Raw genomic sequence first — 15,954 nt, forward strand, 5'->3', positions numbered from 1 at the left:
TATCATGGTATTTTTTTAAAATCTAGCCGTGATAGGCTACGTAAATGTTTACGTAGCCTATCACTTTTTGGGGGTTGTTTTTTTTTTTTTACTGGAAATGGCGGCGGCGGCGGCCGGTCAGAAGACCGGCCGCTGCCGAACCGCCACCGAACCGCCGCCAGAGCCGCCGCCGCCAGGGACATTCGCACAAGGTAAGTCCCGTCCCGGGGGGGGGCGGGGGGGCAGACCGTTTTGCCACTGATTTCGGGGGGCCGAATGCACTGGCATTCGGCTCCCCGAGATTCGTGGTGAAATTCTCTGACATCCCTACTCCTAGTCCACCTTGCAGAGTTGTTGGGAAGCCAGGATAAGGGGGAAGAGCAACAATAGCACCAGTGGGTGGGGGAGAAAGCCAGCCACTATCTCTTCTCCTAGCCCACCTTACAGGGTCGTTGGGAAGCCAGAATAAGGGGAAGAGCAGCAACTGCACAGGGGGTGGGGGGAAGCAAGCCAGTTGTAATGAAGAAGGTGTCCCCATGAAGCAGTTGCCAGGGGAGGGGGCTGCTAGGGATGGCTTGGTGCATTGACTGTATACAAGTCTGTTTGTGGATTTCTTAACTTCTGTAGTTGGGAACCCGGAAATCGGTATACCCTTCACACTCAGTAGTGCACGCAATGTACTGCATTTAATTCCATCACACACTGGCATATTTAGCAGAGAAGGACTAGCAGCGCCAGCAACCTCGGGGTAAGCCACCGAGAAGACTCTCTCTCCCTCGCCACAAAGTCGGAGGAAGGAGGGGACCAGCAACCATAGCCCACTATTCAGGTCACTAGAAGGTAGGGATGTCAGAGAATTCCGCCACAGATCTCGGTGAGGCCGAATGCCAGTGCATTCGGCCCCCTGAAATCCATGGCGGAATGAAGCCCCCCTGCCCCCCCGCCCCACGAAAGGTGCGTGAAACGGGACACCTACCTGCCGCCGTTCGCGCTGACTTGCGAATGGTGGCTGCGGCCGCCATTCGCTTTATCACTATAGCCGTGATAGGCTACGTAAGTATTTACTTACTTAGTAAGTAAGTACTTAGTAAGTAAATACTTACTCAGCCTATCACGGCTAATGCAGGGACACCATTTGTGTCCCTGTGGAAGCCGTGATAGGCTGCTTAAGTATTTACGTAGCCTATCACGGCAAAAAAAAGGGAACGCAAATGGCGGCGGCTACAGCGGCCGCCATTTGAGTTCCCTTTTTTTTTTGCCGTGATAGCCTATGTAAATATTTACGTAGGCTATTATGGCAAAAGAGGGGCGCAAATGGCGTAGTGGCCTCCATTTGTGTTCCCTTCCCCTCCCCCCCCGCTGTAATAGGCTACTTAAATATTTACATAACCTATCACGGCAAAAAAAAAAAAGGGAACGCAAATGGCAGTGGCTACGGCCGCCGCCATTTGCGTCCCTGCAGGCTGCCCAGCAGCCGGATGTCCGGCTGTGGGTGGCCCTGGCCAGCGGCTCCGTGGAATCTCCACGGAGCAGAGCTGGCCGGAGAGAATTTGGGGGGGAGGGACAGAGCGCCCCCCCCCCCGTGAATGTCACCCTTCGAAAAAGGAAGTGACTTTCGTACATCCCTACTAGAAGGGCTTCCAACTCCCCTCCTGCTGTGGAGGAGTGGAGGGATGGGGTGGAGCCATCAATCATATTACAGGAACCAATGATCGGGGAGGGGAGGAGGCATTGAGCCAGCAGCCGGCTTCTGTCCTGATTGTTCTGTGCAGCTTCGCCCAGCCATGAAGAGGTATAGAGCAGAGGGACGCTCTGTGAGAGATGCCTGTATATGGGGCCAGTGTAAATGATAAATCACAGAAAGGATCTGGAATCAAAAGGATCAGTTTGTAGTAGGAATGGCGGAGAATTCTGTCATGGACCCAAATGAGGCCGGATTCAAAAGAATCTGGCCTCGGGAGTCCGTAGTGGAACGGATCACTTGCCTCCGCCTCCCCGCCCTCGGAATCCTCTGGAGCTGGTTCCTCTCCACGGTGATTCCGTGGAGCTACACGCTGGCTCTGTATCGCTGGCGATATGGTAATGGCGGCCGCCATTACTGTATTGCTGTGAGGAATGAATACAGCTGCAAATGGTGTAGTGGACGCCACTTGCATCCGTAGTTTAACCTACATGCAGCCATTTACGGCTGCATTTAGGTTAAACTAAGTCCTTTACTGATGCAAGTGGCGCCCACTACGGCATCTTCCATTTCCCGACGGGAGAAGTGCCTGCTGGCAGCCAAAGAAAAAGAATGCAAGAGAGTTTTGTGCTCTGCGCCCTTCTCCAGGCACCCCAGCCAGGGGCCTCTGGGGCGGTCTCCTATTTCCTGGTAGGAATTCTGGAGAGGGTTGACTTTTTCATGCTCCTTTTAGACATGCTGGCACTAAGACTGGAGGAAGAGGGGGTGGCAGCTCTGATTGCTGCAAACTAGGTACCATGTTAGGAGGGTGCCAGTGAGGGAAGTAATAATACCTGCCAAAGAGAGGTAGCCATGCTGGTGGAGGAATAGAAATTGGGCCTGTAACAAAGAAGGAGCAGCACGTGGGGATCTAGAGTTGTGCCATGGAAAAAGTGATTGCATCAATTGTGACAGGACCCTTTTGCACATGACATTTTCAGGTGCATTTTTTAAATGTGCACCTAAAACTCCAAGTGGCTGTGACCAATAGGTGTTTGAAACACAGGTAACATGCAAGTATACTCATCACAGAGCTTGGATTGGCTGCAGCTCCCTGTTGACTGTACAGTCAATGACAAACCCAGGTTTGTTGCTATGTAATGTGTGAAAGGACCATAAGGCTCTCAGCCTTGTAGTCAGCTCTTTGGTTTTTGAATTGTGGCCTTTTATGGTGCATAGAAATCCCCATGGAACCCTTTAGAAACTACTTTGGAATCTCATGTGGCTGGATGGTATTTAGCTTTGAAGATCTGATCAGTTTCCTAGCCAGATGCCTGTCTTGCAGGAGATCATCAGGCCAAGTATTCTGTAGGACCACAGGGCATCTTCTAAAGGCCATTAATGATAACTGACATTTGCAGCAACGTGCCTTTCCTCAAAAGAATCTGAACACATGGTACAGATTTACAAACGATGGGTCTTCACAGCCCCAACTGACACAAATAACCATAGCTCTAATAAATCCACTGGTGGTGTGCTCATTTTCACGGTCCTGTGTGCCTTTCCCAATCTGGTGCTCTCCAGATGTGTTGGACTACAACTCCCATCATTCCCAGCCAGCATGCCCATCGGTTGGGGAAGGCTGAACTTTAGCATGCATCATGGATACTGCTTGCCTTTAGTGTCTTTGTTTTTGTAATCCAATTGTCTTATTTCAGTTGAGGAAATTACTTTATTCTCCACTGAAATCTAGTCTCTTCTGAGGTTAAAATCACTATGACAATACATCATCATGATCCAGTAATATAGATAATGCTTGAAAACAGTACTGTATTATATTGTATTATTATAATACATGATGTGTGGGATGTTTAGAAAGCAGGGCCTGTAAAGGACGGCTCTCTGGTGGGTGCAGTAAATCCACACCCTACGTACAAAGACACTTTGCACCGCCATGCAGGATCACTGGGGGGCAGGTTATTTACCATCATGAGGCACGGGCTGGTTTTGCGTTCACTGACCTGGTTGGTTCACATGTAACAGCAATTCATGGGTTGTTTAACCCATGAATTGGTGTGGCTGTGAGCAAAGGAATGCGTGTGCTGCCTCCCATGTGCTCATCACTTCTGTTTTAAATCCGAATTCTGTTCCTGGGTTGGTTGAAGGGGCAGCTGAGCCTAGAACTCTGGGTTGTTGTAGGGTTAAACAACCCAGCCTTTAATCCAACAACAAAGCATGGGTGATTATTGATTGAACCCTAAACAACCCAGAGTTCTGGAGGTTCCTGGGTTGTTGATGAAAGCTGATTCAAAATGGAAGAGGCAAGCATGTGGGAGTCAGCATGCTTGTTCCCTCACATGCAGCCCCGACAACCCATTGTTTAAAAAACGCATGAATTGTTATTATGTGTGAGCCAGGCCAATGTAACAGTCTCACCATATACACTTCTTTACCTTCCCTATAGAAGTCAATGGCAACAATTCATTTATATAGGCGTGAGTAAAGCAGGATTGAACCTGGGAACATCACTGAGTTGGGAGCAGGCTTTTATGCTGAAAGAATAGATTATGACAATGACCACTAAAAATTATACATTTTGACAATGACTACTAACATTTGTATTCCAGTGATATAGCGGGGCGCTCATAGTTGCTTACTGAATCATATAAAAGTTACACAACAACAAAATCATTCAAATCACAAACCCAAAATCCAACAGAACAATAGCAACATTGTAGCAAATTGAAACCACAGGAGGAGTATTTGGCAGAAAGGTTATATTGGCTGGTTAAAATCTGCCTCGTGATCCATGATGCATGGCTAGATTCATGACATGTTTTTAAAACGACTGTTAGTACTTAATCCTTACTGTACAGTACATCTTGAGGTGTCGGTTCACTTTTGAATCCAGAACCAGAACTCCACAATCTTAGTCACCAGAATTCCTCATGGAGGAAAAATCTATCAATGGCTACTAGTCCTGATGGCTACATGCTACCTCCAGTATCAGAGGGAATATGCCTATGTACACCAGTTGCTAAGGAACATGGGTGGGAGTGGTTCCACTCATGTACTACTTGTGGGTTTCCCGCAGGCAGATGGTTGGCCACTGTGTGAACCGAGTGCTGGACTAGATGGACCCTTGGTCTGATCCAGCATGGCTGTTCTTATGATCTTATATTCTCATTGCTGCAACTCATGTTTCTTTGAAAGTTTCTTAGGCTGCAATCCTATGCCCATTTCCCACAGAGTAAGTCCTGTTGAACTCAATGGGGCTTCCTTCTGAGTATACAGTACTGTGCAAAAGTCTTAGGCCACCACCAGCTTTGTTGTTTTAGCAAAGTTTTAATGACCATCCATAATTATTTTTCAGCCTCTGTATTAAGATACAAACAGAAAATACAGGAAATATGTACAGGCAAAAGTCAGTATTTAGTGTGACCTCCCTTGGCTCTAAGCACATCTTGAACTCTTTTGGGGAGATTCTCCTGAAGTTTTCTGAAGTAATCTTCTGGTATATTATACCAGGCTTTTTTCAGCCCTTCCCAGAGTTCTTCTTTAGATGTAGGTTGTCTTGTATTTCTTTCTCTGTCCAGGTGACCCCATACTGCCTCTATAATAATCAGGTCTGGACTCTGTGGAGGCCAGTCCATGACTGTCAGTGTTTTATCAGCTGCTTTCCTCGCTAAATATGATTTCACTGCATTAGCAGTGTGCTTGGGATCGTTATCATGCTGAAAAATGAAACCATTCCCAATCAGACGCTTTCCAGAAGGAATGGCATGATGAATTAAAACCTGCCTGTACTTTTCAGCATTCATGATCCCATCTATACAGACAAGATCGCCAACACCACTGGCAGAAATGCAGCCCCAAACCAGGACAGACCCTCCACCATGTTTCACTGAAGGCCGCAAGCACTCATTTGTCCATCTCTCTCCAACTCTTCTTCTCACATATTATCGACGATTGGACCCCAAAATTTCAAACTTGGATTCATCACTCCATAATACTCTTTTCCACTGATCCTCATTCTAATCTTTGTGAGCTTTAGCATATCTTAGCCTTTTCACTCTGTTCCCCTTCCGCAAAAGTGGTTTCTTGGCTGCTACCCTTCCACAAAGACCATTCCTGGCCAGGCACCTGCTGTTACTCTAGTGTAAGGGGAGGTCACACTAAATACTTGCCACTTTAGCCTATGGAAGCTGTTTTTTCTGGGTGGGTTTCTATTGTTGAATACTGCATACAAATTTCCTGTATTTTCTGGTTGTATTCTAATGAAGAGACTGAGAAATAATTATATATGGTCATTATACCATTGCTAAAACAACAAATCTAATGGTGGCCTAAGACTTTTGCACAGTACTGTATATGAAGAGGAGTGCACTCTTATACAACCACTGATGAGGTCTGCTTGTGTTTAGTTTGGAACATTGAGCATAGGGAAATGCATGGCAAAAAGTTCATTCTCCTTGTTTACTTCAACAGAAATAGTTTTGGCATAATGTATCAAGAATGAAGTAATCAGCAGAGAATTAATTGGCAATGAGTGGAAGCAACTTAGGGAACAAATTTACGGTTAGCTGGCTGGAAATGTCGTCTTCCACCAAGGAAAACTACTGAGGAGTGGAAATGATGGAAAGCAAGAGGGATTTTATCTAATGCTCTTGGCTGCCAAAGAATTGTAGGGATGCAAAGGGAAGCAGGGAGGGAGTCATGGACCAGAAGATCTTGCTGCACAGGAGAATCAACATTGAAAAGTTGACTCTGGTGCCAGTGACTGATGTTTCCAGTTCCATACGACTACCACGTGTTGGGGGTGGAGTGGGGAGAGATGTTCATCTTGAATGGATGGGGTGGGAGGGCAAGCAATGAGCAGCTGGAAGAGACTCCAAACAAATTGTGGGGAAATGCGGACCGGAGAGAAGAAGTGGAACACGTCACTCCTTACAAGCTGAGGTCCAGAGGGGTGGCAATGCGAGAGGAGGAGAGGCATCAGGGACTGGATGGGAGCTTCATCTCAGGAGGATTGTCCTGTGAAGTCCAGGTAACATCTGCTTATAGTGTCATGCCTTCCTTAGCAAGGAATAATTTCTCCTTCCATATGTGATGGGTACTACAGGACATATCCAGCCTCTTAAAGTTCTGGTGGGAGTAGCATATGGTAAATTGACCAGCAGCAAGAAAAACAATCCAGGCAGAAGAAAGAGAGAGAATCTGTGTGGAAGAGCTCAGCCTTTTTAACTTGAATGTACGTGTGCTTCTTCACAAGTGTGGTGAGATGTCAATGGCACAAGAGAGGGGGGTGCTTGCAGAGCTAGAAAAAAGAAAGAAAGAAAGAAAGGAAGAAAGAAAGAGAAAGGAAGAAAGGAAGAAAGAAAGAAAGAAAGAAAGAAAGAAAGAAAGAAAGAAAATCTTTCTGGGACCTTTGACTAAAAACACAAGTCCCAGAAAGATATAGACTGCCTGTTTATGTTATGAGGTAACTATGCATCTGTTGAGGCATGTCTGCAGGGAAAAGGCCATAATATTTTTCTCATTGCAGCAACTCTTTTATGTAAGACAACTCACCGCTTTTAGCATGGCCCCTGTCTTTCTATATAGGGTCAATAAAATGCATAAGCTGCAGTAGCTGTATCTAGATGTGCGTCTGTCTGGAACTTATTGCTTCTTCTGTTTACCAGAGCACTCTACCTTTTCTTTCATGCCACACAACCAATTTTCCAAATGTTAATAAGAAATCATTTATAATTAAAAGCTAGTGCAATCCTTTGCAAGTCAGCTAAGATGTATGCCCTATTAAACTCAGTGGCACTTACTCCTAGCTAAGTGTGTATAGGGCTGCAGCCTAAAAAAAACTGTTAATGTAGTGAGAAGCCTGAAAGGCATCCATAATACGACTACTGAAAGTAAACTAATTATATGCATTCCTATGTAACTAGAAAACAAGTAACGCCATATATAATTGTATTGCATCAAATTCTATGGGCAAAATTGTGCAAAAGCTTTAAATGCTGAAAGATACAAAGAGCTGTCTCCACCTTTGTTTAAAAGCCCAAAAGCTACAGTTTCCCATGCAAAATGTGTGCACAGTCATAAAGTCATGTTTTGAGCACAAACATATAAGCCTTCATTAAAACTAGCAATTGAGCTAATTCTAATGCATTTGCCATCAGATCTGAATTATCTTTGAGTAGTATTATTGAGCAAGCTGCCTGACAAGAATGCATTTTTCCTCATCACCAACTAACATGTGTGCATAAAGGACTCACATAGGGACTGTTAAAGAAATTAACTGACTTTAGCTAGACTAATAGCTTAAGATTTACTGCACAAACATATAAGATGATCCATTCTAACTGCTATAACAGTATAACTTCCCAAGGTGTGATGTTATGCTGGTATTGTGAACTATTGTAAGCTATTGTTACTCCAGTAGTGTATCTATCTATCACAGATCAGGATCCCAGTAATCTGAACCAGAATTCCATATTCCAGTGCAGTATTTTGCAGATCTACTGCACAACATATCTGAGGGGGAAGAAGGATTTTCCAAAAACCAAAGAATCCATTCTATTTTGCTTTGGATCTGGTTCAGTTGTTCAGGATGGGAGTGCTAAATTGACATGTTTCATCAAGATTTTAAAAATGCAAAATGGTCAGCATTTTAGCAGCAGAAGCAACTGTGAATGTATCTTGCAATCACTGAAATCCTGATCACAAAGCTCCTAATTTCAACCCTTTTTAAGTCTATGGAAAGACTTCCACTGACTCTTTGGATTATAGCCAAATAGAAAATGGAGATGAATGACAAATTCTCCTTTTTTGTTCATAAATGATATCAGAGTATACATATCTGAGCAAGTAAAAAGCTGATTAAATCTCTGTACCTCCTCAGCAATATTGACATAGTCTTGTGATCCATTATTGGCTTTTCCCTCAATAAATGCTGTCCAGTTAAAACAGAGTTCACTTCCTCACATTCTTGTATTAAGGACAGCATGTTCTCGTCAGGCTGAAGAAGGTAGTGGCCTCTCGGAAACCAAGACCATATTTGGCAATGAGACATAACAACCTTGAATATTTGCAGCTGCGTTAGTAAAATGTAAGAGCTCTGTGGAGTGCTGAAACTGAAAGGGTGAACATTTCCCCTCTGCCTGCAGAATTTAAGTCAGATGTACAGAAAACCTCTCTAGCAATGTCTCTGCTTAGCTGTCATATGTAGGATTAAAATGTATTGGAAATATGGTACCTTGGGGAGAAAAGCAAGCAGGAAAGGGTGGAATGTGAAGTTGGAAACTGACGTCTTGGAACATTATTTTGCTGCAGAATCCGAATCCCAGTGATCTCAGAGGATCACACATGTGCTCGAAGGTCTAGCCACATCGAATGTTGCTGCTTTATCACATGGATGAGAGAGTAGGGCAGCAGTGTGTGAGCAGAGGTGATTAGAAGGGAAAAGATAGGATAGGAATAACTTCAAGCTCCCCAGACACTTTTAGAAAGCCCACATAAGAACATAGGAAGCTGCCTATCCTGAGTGAGACCATTGGTCCATCTAGCCAATATTGTTGACACTGACTGGCAGCAGCTCTCCGGAGTTTCAGGCAGGAGTTTTCCCTGCCCTAACTGGAGATGCTGGGGATCGAACCCGGGACCTTCTGCATGCAAAGCAGGTGCTCTGCCACTGAGCTACTGTCCCTGTATGTTCACCACTAACTTGCTAAAAGATTAGGAAAAGTGGTCACACCTGACTCCAGTGATGTATGTGCGTGTGCTGGGGAATTCTCATGCTTACAGAAGTTTCTACCTTGCATTTTTGTCAATCATATTTATTTATTTAATGAAACATTTATATCCTACCTTCCCGTGAGAGGGTCCTCAACAGCTAACACCATTAATTAAAACTGTCAATGAAAAGACAAATTAAACAAAATTAATACAGCCTGAGAGGGAGCTGGAAAAAATAGCCAGCAACTCAACAGAAGTAAGTAACATTACTTACTCCAGTCCAAAATCTTTCTGTAAAAGCCAGGTTTTGGCTGCCTCATAAAACGCAAGCAGCGAAGTTGACATGCAGCCAATCTAGAGAGGGGGTTTCAACAACAACAACAACAACAACAACCCACACACCCTCTGATTGCCTCAATTGAGAAAGGTCTGTCATGTGCCCTGACCCATCATATTTCAAATAGCCAGCAGGACTTCAGTCATTGAAAGGGATGTACAAGTAGGTTTGTAAGGAAGGAATTGCTTGAGATATCCTGGTCCCAGATTAGGACCTTAAAGGATCTTAGAGGTTAAGACCAGCACCTTGGAAACAAACAAGTAGCCAATGAAGCTGTAATAACACCAGAATAATATGGTTCCAATGTCTCACACCAGTCAACAGTCTGGCAGTAGTATTCTGGACCAATTAAACTTTCTGGATACTTTTCAAGGCAGCCCCAAGCAGAGCACATTAGAATGATCTAATCTAGAAGTGTGACTAGGGCATGAATGATTATGGTCTGGTCTGAATTCTTCAGGAACGGACAGAGCTTATGCTTATGATGGCTGTCAGTGAGCGCTGTGCACAGAGGTAGAACTGAATGTACAAGAGGACATGGCTTTCTGTATGAAAGGGAAGAGATTCCCAACGACTCACCTTCCTCTCTTCATTTTGGCACAGGCCCGTCACCTGGTTTTCAGCTACCTCATCCAAATATCCTGTGTTTGCCATCCTTCACCACTGGCTTAACATTTGACTTGTTTGATTTACTGACCTCTCAGCAATACCACAAGGCTGAGCTATGATAGACTAGACACTGGTTACTTTATAAGGGTGAGCTTGAATCACCACTCACTGCTAGCTCCATGCCCTACAAACAGGTTTGCCAGCTTCTGATTAGAATGATACTGGCCTCTGGAACTAGAACAGACAAGAAAGGTAGAGAGTCAGTGGGTGGGGCCTTGTGGAACCGGCATGTTATGGGTGGAGCCTGTCAGAATCAGCAGAACCATGGTGGAATTTGGTTGTTGTTGTTGTTCAGTCATTAAGTCGTGTCTGACTCTTCGTGACTCCATGGACCATAACTAGGGGGAACTTGTCAGGGATGGAGCCTGAAAAATCTGCTGGATGGGTCACTGATGGAGCCTGATGGCTTCAGAGGTAGATTGAAGTCGTCATCATCATCATCATCTTTGGCAGGCTGGCTTTGACGTTTACCCATTTTTCAGTTCTCAGTACTGGTTACTTACCAGTTTTAGCAGATGGCCCAGTAAAATAAAACAGCCCTACCTGCACATACCTCACAAAGCTGTATCACTAAGTGAACGCTTATTGGTCAAGATAGGGCCAGCCCTACCATTAGGCAGAGTGAGGCAATTGCTTCAGGCAGCAGATGCTGGGACAGGGGAGACAGCAGTGGCAGCCTCCCGGCTGTTCCTCCTGAACTCCCCAGCTGTTCCCCTCTGTTGGAAGACAGAGCTGTGCGTGCCATACAACCTGCCTGAGCCCCCCTAAACTAGCCTCCTGCCGTCAAGTGTGGTGGAGGACAGTATCCCATTGCTGGTGTCAAAGTATGATTCAGCTGTCAGTCCAGCAGGCTTCTGTACACGGAATGGGGAGGGGGCACCATCTTGTCCTTTGCCTCAGGCAGCAAAATGTCTTGGGTTGGCCCTGGGTCAAGAACATAACTGAACTAGCTCTCAGGGAGCCAAACTAGACATGACACACTTCAAGAAGGATGCAGACAAGCTGGAGAGGGTTCAGAGGAGGGCAACAGAGATGATCAGGGGACTGGAAACAAGGCCCTATGAGGAGAGACTGAAAGAACTGGGCAGGTTTAGCTTTGAGAAGAGAAGACTGAGGGGAGATATGAGAGCGCTCTTCAAGTACTTGAAAGGTTGTCACAGAGAGGAAGGCCAGGATCAATTCTCGATCATCCCAGAGTGCAGGACACGGAATAATGGGCTCAAGTTTAGGGATGGCGGAGAATTCCGCAACGGATTTCAGTGAGGCCGAATGCACTGGCATTCGGCCCCCCAAAACCCGTGGCGGAATGGCCTCCCACCCCCCGCCACCCTGCGGAATCCCCCTGGAACGAAACTTACCTGGGGCTCCGGTGGCTCCGGTGGCTCCGGCGGCTCCGGCGGCTCTGGCGGCTCTGGCGGTGGCGGCTGGTCTTTTGGCCGGCTGCTGAGGCTGCCATTTGCGTCTTGCCAAGCTGCCACTTACGTTTGCGTCCTGCCAAGCTGCCAAGCTGCCACTTACTAAATACTTACGTAGCCTATCACAGCAAAGAGCAGGGACGCAAACAGCGGCTGCTACGCTGTTTGCGCTGCTGCTCTTTCCATGATAGGCTACTTAACGTAGCCTATCATGGTAAAAGCAGCCTCGCAAATGGCGTGGCTGCCTTTACGTGGCTGCCTTTACCATGGCTGCCTTTGCGTGGCTGCCTTTGCATAGCTGCATTTGCGTGGCTGCCTTTACCATGATAAGCTATGTAAATACTTAAGTAGCCTATCGCGGAAAGAGCAGCGGCGCAAAGGGCATAGCGGCCACTGTTTGCGTCCCTGCTCTTTGCCGTGATAGGCTACGTAAATACTTATGCAGCCTATCATGGCAGCCTGGCAGGACACAAATGGTGGCCACTACGGCGGCCACCATTTGCATCCGCAGCAGCCCAGCCACGGCTGGAACTCTGGCTGTGGACAGCCCTGGCCGGCAGCTCGGCGGAGCTGCCGTGGAGCAGAGCCAGCCAGGGAGGTTTCCAGGGAGAGGGACGGAGCACCTCCCCCCCCCACTGTGAATCACACCTGCGAAAAGGTAAGTGACTTTCGTACATCCCTACTCAAGTTACAGGAAGCCAGAGTCCGGCTGAACATCAGGAAAAACTTCCTGACCGTTAGAGCAATACGATAATGGAACCAATTACCTAGGGAGGTGGTGGGCTGTCCCAAACTGGAGGCGTTCAAGACGAGGCTGGACAGCCATCTGTCAGGGATGCTCTGACTTGGATTCCTGCACTGAGCAGGGGGTTGGACTCGATGGCCTTGTAGGCCCCTTCCAACTCTACTAGTCTATGATTCTATGATAGCAGTAGATATAGTGTTTAAACACATAGGGAGAGAGGGGAGAGAGGACGTATTACTGATTGATTGATTGATTGATTGATTGCACAAAAGAGGCCTGTGGATGAGGAGACAGTCTCCTCCCCACAAGTACTGTTCACCCAGCTAAGCACAATTCTAGTACTAGAGCTCAGCATAGGAGAAAAGGGCACAGGGAGACATTCTGCTATGAAGTTTGCTGCAGGCAGAAAGAGGGTTAGCACTCCTCAGCCATGCGCCCCTTTTGCTGTTAAAAAAAGCCCCGAGCCTTCCAGCATGATTGCACCAGATCCATATCTAAACATACAGATCTGCTAGTGTCATGTCTACTTTGGCCCAACCCCATTTCATTTCAGCAAAGCATGAGGGACTCTGTGTCTTGTGTCACAAAATGGTGAATTCCTATTGCGGACACAACAAATGAAAAAGCAGCCATGTAAGCAACTACTATTCTGTAACAGCATTCCAGCAGTCTGGTTTGTTTATTTGTTTTAAAGCAAATGCAGGGCCTGATTCAAACCTTGGCAAAGCTAATGCGATTATTTCCTGTAAGATTTGGCCCAGCACATTCCCTAGGGGATGTGATCTCACAGAGACTTGCTCTATGCAGTGCACTCGGCGCTTACAACAGGGCAACTGGATGCCCTGTCTTCCATGGACTAGCCTGAAGAAGAAGCAACAAATGTCACTGACAGTCCCAAATGGATTGCTGGTTAGAGCCGGCTAAATCAAGTGTTTTATATCAGGCCCCACCTTACTAAGGACGTGCGTACAGATGAGGCACAATTGGCTGAGGATCAAGTAGGCAAGTGGTGGGGGTATTTTGGAAGGAGGCTACCAACTTCGTGGGTCTCTCTGTCACCTCTGCTTTCTCCGTTTCTCATTTGCTAGTTGGAAATAGAACATAGTTTTTCAAACAATCAGAGATGACATAATAGAAACATCATTGTCTGTGGTATGTACACTGGATTTTATATTTTAGTTTTTGCCCCCTTATCATCTCTGGTTGATTAGCATTTTCAGGTGCTTGAAGCTCTATAGAAACCTGGGAAGCCCATCTGGACCAGAGACAGCAACAGCCATTTCCAGACATTCAAAATGCAGAGAATGAACACATGTATGTGTGTTGGGGGGGAGTAGAAGTGTGGAAGCAGACCCTGCCCACCATAGGCATGTCCACTAGCTTGTCTCACCGTCCCTACACAGGTACAAACTCTAAGCACATTCGCAACATATTCGCATTTTGCTCTCCTGTTGGAGAACAAAATGGTGGGGCTGGAGCATGGTGCCACTCAACCCCCTCCATGCTTACAGTAGAGCCGCTTGCCTCGGCTGTGGCTGACGGTGCCCATAAACTGGCATTTCATTCTGTTCTTCTGCTGCTTCTGCTAGGGATGTATGAGAATTTCATTTCTGTTCACAAATCATGCAGTCATGCCCCGTTCACAATCCTGAACGTGAACGTGTGCAGGAGTACTTTTTCTCAAGAAATGTTCTCAAATTCCCAAATTCGCAATTGTGTTTGAAAAATTTATTTTTGTAAAATACACTCTTTGAAATGTGCATTAAAAAAAAAAAGCATTTTCACTCTTTAGTCAATGGGGGGAAAGTGCATATTTTTGTAAAATATGCAGAGAAATGCCCACTTTTCCTGTTTGAAATGCACACTTTCCCCATTTGAACGACCCCAAAAACAGGTCAAAAACAAAAATGGGAGTAAGCCAAAATAAGCCCTGAAGTGATTTTTCAGAGAATTTAGGTGAGCTCAAAAATCACTGGTTCTCGCATCCCTAGATTCTGTTTTTCTGCTGATATAGATGATAGATGGATAGATAGATGATAGATGCATAGGATAGGATAGGATAGGATAGGATAGGATAGGATAGGATAGGATGGTTTTAAAACTGATATTCACTCTGTGAATATTTGGACTAAAGGGGGTTAATAATTTTTTGTGATAAATGAATGAATGACAACACCATGAGACACACTGAGCAACTGCGGGATATACTAGGAACAGACAAGAGAAGGTCAGAAAAGCAGGAGAGACTCAAATGGGGAAAGTAGATTGAAAGGGGGCAGGATAATGGGAAGGGGAGAAAGCTGGCAGGGAGTCTGAGAGAGGGGAAGTGATAGCAGAGTGCTGGGGAGTAGATATGGAAGAGGAGCAAGCAATATACTGTCTCCCTGGCTTTAAAAATTGGGTTTTTAAGGGAGGTTGGGTTGGAGATACAGCCCTTTCTGGAGCTGAAGGCAGGAGAAGGAAAGGAGAGGAAGCCCTGTAGGCCAATATATGTACTTTCATGAAATCATTCACTTCATCAGTGCTTCGCTGCCTGAGACAGATGGAAACCTGTGACAGAGATTGACCCTTTCTACCAACTGAGGTGTCCCCTGCTTTTGAAGGGTTCCTGCATGTAGACAGTTTGTACAGAGATAGGGAGAGTCTAGTGAACACACATAGGGTGTGAGAGAGGCCTACCACAGCATTCTCCCACATCATACAGGCACAGGTGTGTTCACCCGCTGTGATGTTAGTATCCACCCAGGGCGGGCCACAGTTTAGACTGGGCCATGGGGAGTGAATACCCCTTGAGGAACAGCTTGAGTCCAGAAGGCCTTGACATCAAGGGGTCCAACACCCCTTGAGGGGACTCCCCAGCCTATCTCTAGAACCTCTACCATCACCCCTATGACTGCAGGACTATGCTCAGGATTCTGCTGGACAGCTCCCCTGCTGCTCCAGGCCACTGGCTCAGTCCATGCTCCGGCCCCTGGTGGCCTCTGCCCCACTTTTAGTTGGCAGAAATGGAAACGTGGTTTAAATGTCTGAAGATGTCTAGCGAGGCAACAGGAAATAACACCTCCAGCAATAATGGCTCTGTCAATATGGGTCTTCGATGCTTAGAAAGACAAACAAGCCTAAATGAAATAGTTGTGTTTCCAGTCTTACATTGTGAGCAGCAGACACAGGGGAATAGCATCTTTTAGGAATAAATAATACTATTACTTAACCAAGAATAAAGAGGGTTGCTCATCAAATCAACAGGAATTCAAAATATGGTGGGAAGGGAAATGGGGGAGGGGGGATTGGTCTCAGAAGGCCCAGAAAAAACAGCATCTGGGGTTTGTGTTTGAATATTTACCATTTCTATTTTATAGAGCCTCCAATCAAGAAGATCAGACTTTTGAGCCCTAGATATGAGGGAATGTATTGCTGC

General features: G+C 46.0%; 2 protein-coding genes across 2 annotated transcripts in view; one reads left to right on the plus strand and one right to left on the minus strand.

Annotated features, from left to right (window-relative positions):
- FAM234B (family with sequence similarity 234 member B) overlaps positions 1 to 9,028 on the minus strand; it is a 59,156-nt gene extending 50,128 nt beyond the window's left edge. Inside the window, exon 1 of the mRNA XM_084810068.1 lies at positions 8,892 to 9,028. Coding sequence (XP_084666194.1) covers positions 8,892 to 9,003 — 112 coding nt within the window. The 5' untranslated portion in view covers positions 9,004 to 9,028. The remainder of the gene's footprint in view (positions 1 to 8,891) is intronic.
- The window catches only part of LOC146339729 (uncharacterized), a 32,286-nt gene continuing 22,546 nt past the window's right edge, over positions 6,215 to 15,954 (plus strand). Inside the window, exon 1 of the mRNA XM_084810070.1 lies at positions 6,215 to 6,686. Within this exon, the coding sequence (XP_084666196.1) occupies positions 6,423 to 6,686 (264 nt within the window). The 5' untranslated portion in view covers positions 6,215 to 6,422. The remainder of the gene's footprint in view (positions 6,687 to 15,954) is intronic.

Source organism: Heloderma suspectum, chromosome 7 (assembly GCF_057233095.1).
Source record: "Heloderma suspectum isolate Gila_16-S chromosome 7, 16-S_ref, whole genome shotgun sequence".
In the NCBI taxonomy this organism is placed as follows: Eukaryota; Metazoa; Chordata; class Lepidosauria; order Squamata; family Helodermatidae; genus Heloderma; species Heloderma suspectum.